The following is a 7,896-nucleotide window of genomic DNA, read 5'->3' as shown; positions in this document are numbered from 1 at the left end:
CAAAAAGCCCAACCAAGTTAACCCTGATTACACTCGGGACTCTTCAAGGCTGTATGCCAACCCTAGAAATCCTCATATCCAACCAGTTGGACAATATAATTAACCTAAAAAGAAAAGAATAATAATAAAATTCCAAACTGTCATGTGTATGCAGTATCCAACCCATCTAATAGGTTGGGCTTACCATATGGGAGTCGTTTGAGAGCTTATAAATGGAGGTAAATAGAAAATGGAATTGGGGGGCAAATGATTTGAAAGTAAATGATTTACTCTGTTTATTTGAATTGAAGTAAAATTGAATGCATTGAAATCCAGGGACGAATTGGAATGCATTGCAATTTTTTGATATATCATTGGAATATGTGTGATACCTCAAATCCACTTCAATATTCAAATCAGTGTAATATGTGATATTTGACAGAATGATTGTAATTAGTTTATTGAAATATATACTTCAACTAAAAAATGAAGGAATTTTGAGTACTGGGTGGACCACAAATGTAAGGATTGTCAATAAGCAACTTGCTAATGTTTATTATTATTTTTACATTCATTTAAATAGTTAACGGTTAGATGATTCGGATTATTTTATTGGTGTGAATTTAGTGATGTAGTAGATAATTAAACTTTTTTATGATATTATCAGCCTACTACATATATGGTGAGCATGTGTAGCAACACTTTTGTTCAGTCTCACGCTTACTCTCGGAGGGAGTCTAAAAAAGCATTTCACCCCGGTTTACTTCAACCTCTCTTTATCTAGTAGCCTATTATGAGCTCTATCTTGAATGGCTCATGGCTCAAAAATCACATGAGCAAGACAATTGTAGCCAGTCCTTTCTCTCTCCCTTTCTTGCATTCTACCTTTCATTCTAAGGCCACGGACAATATATTTTATTATTATTATTATTATTATTTTAACAAACGCACACACACCCCCACACACTCACGCTGCAGTGGGATTTCACTGCCTATGGATACTCGAACCCTTGACCGGGTGTTGAAACTCCCGAGAGTCTACCACCCGAGCAAGAGTAAGGAACCCCACGGATAATATTTTAACCATGGGCCACCGATGGTAAACTCTACCACTTGTACGGTCGTGATCCACCATTAACTTGCCGCGTGGATTATGAAAGTGAAACTACCATAATATGACAGCGAAGTCAATCAAATATCAGATATGAGCCTCCCATTAGTCGGTCTCGGAAACCGACGTGTGAACCAACCTCTCCTTCCACACATTTGACCCATGCATCGGATAAGCCGCCATTAACTGCCCTTCAAAAGTCAGAGCCATGAATCGATGGGCCATCATTAATTGTCCTTTCATATTGATCAAACTAAATATTCTCAATTTGAATTGTTTGTTTATCCAAACACTTCCTTCTAATAGAAAATTATATTACATTAAATCATGAAAATAAAATATAGAACTATGTAATAAGGATTTCACTAACAATGCACATCACCAGCTTCTGTATCAGTTCTACGGGCCCTAAACGGGCTGTGATATGGGCCACACGGGTATACGGGACCGATACGGTGCGACCTTACAGATTTTCGATCGTTGCACCCAAGAGAGTTTGCAGGCTTACTTCTGGAAGCTGGTCAGCTTGCTCATGGTAATGGCACGGAAGGGCTCAGATAGATACGCCTGGGTGTGAGCCGACATCTCTTGCGCCACGAAACGCATGGTGGGCCGCAACTCAGGCCCGGCCTGTATACATGCAAGGGCAATCTTAACCGTGAAGACCACCTCCTCTGCCAGCTGGCCAGTCGGGGGTGGGAGACGTTGATCCAGTACATCTTTCAACAACACATCTTGGCCATCGGATGATGTTGATGATGATGATAGTGAGGTGATGAGCTCCCCTGGGTGTTTACCCATCAAAACCTCCAGTGCTACCACACCAAAACTATATACATCGCATTTCTCTGTAACCTTCATCATGTAAGCAAGCTCTGCACAGTACCACACTAATATCAATAGAATTGCTAGTTGAAGATTTTTAAAAAACATAAAAGAAGGCTAATGTCTTTTGGGCTGTATTGGTTCCTATTTTAGAAAATTCTAATCAATGTGTGGCCCACAACACGGTGCACACCTGACGGATGAGTTGGTTTCCATGCTCCCATCACAGTGGACTGCAGACAACGCAAATTGCGTTGCAGGTTAGCCGTTAAAAGCTAACCTATATAGCTTTGCTGATATGCGAGGGTTTTATGATACTTTTCATTTATACCCGCCCAGTAAATATCCACCAATCTAATAGCTAGAGAATTGAATAAGTGTGATATTTGGTTTGATGATACAGTGAACTAAGGTATTACTGCAGAGAGTTGAATTTGACTTATTTGCATGCCACGTATCCTTTCAACTGTAAAGATCCTAGCCATTAATTATTTGTCCGTGTGGTTGACTCATTCTGTAGTTTTTTCTTTTCTTTTCTTTTTAGCCATCTATTTGTGAGGCATTGATGGAAGGATTACGGACCACTAATTTGAGAGGTACGTCTTTTGAGGGCATCCAAGTAGGGCCATACGATCAGCTGTATCTTCGTACAGATAAGTGCACCCACGCTTTATTATCTGACTCATCAAAATCATTTTTATTCAAAACGTGTGGGCCACATATTTTGACTTTAACTTGAGCTGTACAATACCGACGGCTCACTTAAAAAAATAATACTTTTCTATACTTTTTGGACGAGGACTCCTGTGATAGTCACCATCATTTTTTAAATGGTGGTGACTATTTGGCCGTACGCACGCCATAGTGATGGCACAAACCAAAGACACCAACCGCAGAACAATTTCCTGATGGAGCACACCACCAAAACTAATGCTGAGAAAATCATCTAATTTTGCCTTTTGGAATACCACTTAGTATTTCACTTTTAACCATCAATTGGATTGCTGGGATTGATCAATTAGGGCATTCTAGAGCTTTGCTCCATCCACTACGTAGGCTATTATTTGGATGGTATGGATGGCCGTAGATGGATGCTACATAGGAGGTATGTAGGGTCCATCTCCGTGATTTCAAAATGGTGGTTAACTATCCCAGGAGTTTAAGCACTAAAAGAAAACAAGTGGTAGGTTCCATAGGACGTGGATTTCATGAGAAAGCCCCTGGGCTCGTGGTAATGTTTGTGAGAAATTCACCACCATTCATCCATTTTGTGTGGGCTCATTTTAAGACTTCGTATTAAAATTGAAAAGGATCCGAGACTCAAGTGGGCCGCTTCTGGGTGAGAAAATTCCTACCTTTGACACCTCCATAGAGTCGATAGTGATATCTACCTAACATCTTTCATAACCGACTGAGACTAATTGAGAATACTGATAAGATAATATCCTGAATCAAAACTTTTGTACTCTAATGAATATTTCGACTGTGTTTAATTCTCACGTTTTCGGCCTACTTGGATATTTGAGTATTGGATTCGGCTTATTTTTAGACTCGTGTCTTAAAATAAGCTTGCAAAATGAACGTAGAAACTTCCTACCAAAGGCTTTAGGAAGAAATTCACACATCATAATTACCTACTTAAATAGGACGGCTGGATATGTTTCACTTTTAATCGTCCAATGAATATTAACCAATTAGCTAATCAGAAAATCAAACTAACTCCTTTCTTGCTTTCTTTCCTTCCTTTTTTTTTTTTTTTTTTCATCTAAATTGAGGACATAATTTGGACAGTTTAATTTGATTTATCCATAACAAGTATGGAACTTTTAAATAGTTTATAAGTGCTTGCGTATCATCTATCACCCATTTCCAGAGCATCAAAGTTTCTTTTCATGAGTAGGAAACAGGTAACTGCACCCGCTTTTCGACTTCGAAAACCGGAAAGGGTGCGTGCAGTGCGTCTCCCGCGTAACGTGAACTCTTCATCAGATGGGCTCACTGTGTAGATATTCTGGCCCCACAACCAGAGTATCCACTCATCAGGAGGGCCAAAGTATACGAAACTTGGTGAGGTTTCTTCAACCATACATTCCATTTGCACGTTGTGGTCCACCTGATAAATGGACGGATCAGATTGTTGATCTACGCAACAAATGGAGTGAGATTCACCAGATGGACAGATCCGATCTTTCACACGTGGCGTCACGTGTGGAAGCTGGGCTACGCGTGGAATTAGCACATCAGGTGTATGATGAAAAGGCCATGACAGGAAAGTGCAGACGAAACACACCTGGAGCCATGTAGCCATAAGACCCGGCAGCCGCAGTCCAGTTTGAGGAATCAGCGCTCAGCAGCCTCGCAGTTCCGAAATCGGATACACGAGGTTCAAATCCCGCCTCCAACAGCACGTTATTTATCGATATGTCCCGGTGCACAATAGCAGGCGAGCAGTCATGGTGCAGATAGGAGAGAGCGTGCGCCAGCCCTTGGATGACCTTCACCCTCGTAACCCAATCCAACCTCCCACTCCCTTCCTCTCCATATAGCACTTTTCCCAAACTACCCTTCTCCACATACTCGTACACCAAGTACATGCACCCGTTGCTCGAACAGAAGCCGTACAATTTGACTATGTTACGGTGCCTGATCTCCGTCAACGTTCGGATCTCATTCTCGAAGCTCCTGAGGTTATGGGCCGGTACATCGCCGGAGTCCGACATGTGGAGGCGCTTCACCGCGACGATCTGGCCCCTTGGTAGCTCTGCTTTGTAGACGCTCCCGAACCCACCTCTCCCAATGCAGTACCGCTCGTTGAACTGCTCAGTTGATTTTACGATGTCATTGAAAGTGAATCGGCCTTCCCTTTCCCATATCAAGACTTGGGTTGTCTCTTCCTCGGGACTTTCAATCTGGACCATTGATTCCACTGGTTTCCTCCTTAGAAGTAGGAGTACTAAGATGGCAGTAGCTAGTAATGTAATGGCGGCAACTGGGACAGCGACGAGTATGATGATCTTCTTCTGATTCTTCTGTTTCCGACTGCCGGTGGAAGTAGTAGAACAAGGGGGCACTCCTTTGGCATCATTACCGCATAAGCCCGAGTTCCCGATGAATGCGTCTGATGAAGCATTTTGGAATGCTTGTGTGGCTGGGATGGGACCCGCTAACTTGTTATATGACAAGTCGACAGATTGTAGACTAATCATCCCAGACAACGCCGATGGAATTCTGCCCGAGAGATTGTTATGAGAGAGATTCAGATTTTCAAGCGACGCTAGCTTCCCCAAGTTCTGAGGGATCGCCCCAGAGAGTGAATTGCTGCTGAGGTCTAGAAGTAACTGCAAAGAAACCAAATTGCCGAGCTGAAATGGTATCTCTCCTGATAATCGGTTATGGCTTAAATTCAGATTAATTAAGCGAATGAAATCTCCAAGGTCTTCAGGAATACTGCCGTTAATCATGTTTGCTGACAAATCGAGATCTTGCAGCTCAGATAAGTCGGCAATCTTGGAAGGGATATTGCCTAATATCTGGTTGTTGCTCAAATTAAGATTGAATAGCATACTCAAGTTACCCAGTTCAGGAGGGATCGCTCCTGTAAAACGATTTGAGGAAAGGCTCAGATCTTGCAGTTGAGTAAGGTTCCCAAGCTCTCTTGGAATTCTGCCTGAAATTCTGTTTTCTGCTATATGCAAGTAAGTGAGTGCGCTACATTCTCCCCACTCGGGTGAAAGCTCGCCTGTTAACTGATTCCCGGTGAGATCGATGTACACTAGTTTCTGATGGACTCCAAATGCCTTTGAGATGTCCCCTGTAAAACGGTTCCTTTCCAACCGCACTCTGACTAAATCCGAACAATTTCGTAAGCAATCTGGCAATGGGCCTGACAAATTATTTCCATTCACCGTGAAATACACGAGGGAGAGTCCCCTGCAGATCGATGGTGGCAGTTTGCCGGAGAAGCTGTTGTTGGAGAAGCTGACATTGACCAGGACACTGTTCTGCCCAAAATCTTCCGGAATGCTGCCGGAGAAGTTGTTGGTGTAGACGTAGAAGAGAAGAAGGTTTTCGAGCTTAGAGATGGTTTTTGGCAGCTGGCCGTGCAACCGATTGTCGTTAAGATCAAGGAGTTGTAGGGAAGTCATGTTTCCTATCTCGGGAGGGAGGTTTCCTGTGAGATTGTTGGAGAAGAGATTCAAGACCTGGAGCTGTTTTAGGTTTCCTAAACTTGGTGGGATCTGACCGGTAATCGTGTTATTGGAAAGGTCTAATTCTAACATGTTTTCTAAATTCCCCACCTCAGGTGGGATCGGACCTGAAAGCCGATTCCCATAGAGGTAAAGGTAGCTGAGATTCTTCAATCCGCCAATCTCAGCTGGGATCCTTCCTGTGAGATCATTGGTCTGTAACTGCAATGAGATCAGCTCTGTCCAATTGATGATTAGGTACGGTGAGATCTCACCTGAGAGCATATTGATTGAGATCCCGAGCTCAGATATCTTGGTTAGATTGGATAGAGAAAGAGGCAAGATGCCTGTGAGGCTGTTTATAGAGAGATCTAAGAAGACAAGGTTAGTACACAAGCCAAGCTCGGAGGGGATGGTGGAATTCAAGCCATCAGTGTGGAGACTAAGCCGTTCAAGTGATCGTAGCTGACCTAGAGAAGATGGAATTTGCCCACCTAATGGGTTTTCATAAAGTTCTAGGATACGGAGATTCGAGATCAATCCCAGCTGTGGTGGGATTGTTCCGGTGAATCCATTCTTCCCCAGTCGGAGGTCTTTGAGCCCAGGAAGTTTAGAAAGATCGGTGGGAATCGGTCCACTAAACGAGTTGTCTGTAAGATTGAGGTATTCGATCTTGCTTAGGTTGGTGACCAGCGATGCTGGTATGTGACCAGTTAGCTTATTTTGTGAAAGATCAAGGTATGTCAGATTCCTGCAACTGAGAATGAACGGTGGGAATTCCGACGCCATCTCATTGAGGTAGAGCGAGAGGTGCATCAGAGAAGGCATGTTCGGGACCTTCGAAGCATCCGGGGACTCTAAGAAGTTTGATCCGAGGTCGAAATGCCGTACCTTTTGGAGGCTGAGAAGCTGGTGTGGGATCGGGCTTGTGAGGCTGTTGTTGAAGAGACGGAGTTCGATGAGCTCCGAGAGGCTTCCTATACCCGGCGGGACTTGTCCAGTGAAGTTGTTGCTGCTGAGGTCCAAGTAGGTGAGTTTCGAGAGAGCAGAGATGTTGGCCGGGATCCCACCATGGAGGTTGTTGAAATTAAGGTTGAGGCGGGTGAGGTTGGGTAGGGAAGCGAAGTCGAATTCATCGAGCATGCCAGTGAGACTGGATTTGGGGAGGTTTATTTCGATGACGGTGGAAGATTTGTTGTCGCAGCGGATGCCGATCCAACGGCAGAGATTGGTGGTGTTGGCAATGGACCATGAATTGAGAGAATGGAAGGTTAGGCTGGTTTTCCATTTGATGAGAGCTTCTGCTTCTGTTGCAGCTGATGCTGATGATGTTGTTGATGTGTGCAAGGAAAGAGAGAAAAGGTAGAGAAAAATGAGAAGAAGTGGATTTTGAAGTGGTTTCATGGCAGCTGCTTGTTTGGACTTGGATTCCTTGCAATTCTGTTCGTGGTTGGATATAAAAGAGATTGGGAAAGTGAGGCACAAGAGTCAACAACCAGTGGGAAGAGGCCGAGAGAGGAGGAAGTTTCCTTCCGAGCCGGTTTCAACAATCTAGATGTGTTTTGACTGGTCTGCATTTTCAGCATTTATTACACTGATAGCTCAGCTTTGTTTTAAAACTGGTGTTGCTGGAATGCAAATGGCTCGAGTTCTAGACCTGATAGGTTCGATAATTTAGTCAATATTTCAGCCAGCTTAGTAAATGGGTTGTGTTATGGGAGATTCTGAGCCGACCTCAGTGTAAGCCAGCTCGGCTCGACCACATCCTAGGATGGTTCAACTGAGCTTAGTTCT

At 43.6% G+C, this 7,896-nt stretch overlaps 1 protein-coding gene across 1 annotated transcript; it reads right to left on the bottom strand.

Annotated features, from left to right (window-relative positions):
• Nucleotides 1-1,309: 1,309 nt before the first annotated feature.
• On the bottom strand, nt 1,310-7,620 carry LOC131240527 (MDIS1-interacting receptor like kinase 2-like). Its single transcript, XM_058238805.1, has 2 exons — nt 4,206-7,620; nt 1,310-1,965 (listed from the first exon to the last, which is right to left on the bottom strand). The coding sequence occupies exons 1-2, from the start codon at nt 7,504-7,506 to the stop codon at nt 1,595-1,597; spliced, it is 3,672 nt and encodes a 1,223-aa protein (XP_058094788.1). The 5' UTR covers nt 7,507-7,620; the 3' UTR covers nt 1,310-1,594.
• Nucleotides 7,621-7,896: the final 276 nt, after the last annotated feature.

The sequence above is a fragment of the Magnolia sinica genome, chromosome 3, assembly GCF_029962835.1.
Source record: "Magnolia sinica isolate HGM2019 chromosome 3, MsV1, whole genome shotgun sequence".
NCBI lineage: Eukaryota > Viridiplantae > Streptophyta > Magnoliopsida > Magnoliales > Magnoliaceae > Magnolia > Magnolia sinica.
The sequence above is the reverse complement of the archived record's forward strand: the minus strand, read 5'-3'. Positions and strand labels throughout refer to the sequence as shown.

Excerpts from the sequence above, each read along its gene's own strand:
- LOC131240527 (XM_058238805.1), bottom strand. The coding sequence starts at position 7,506 with ATGAAACCACTTCAAAATCCACTTCTTCTCATTTTTCTCTACCTTTTC. Across the intron at positions 1,966-4,205 it reads TTATGGCTACATGGCTCCAG|AGCTTGCTTACATGATGAAG; the intron begins GTGTGTTTCGTC and ends GGTACTGTGCAG.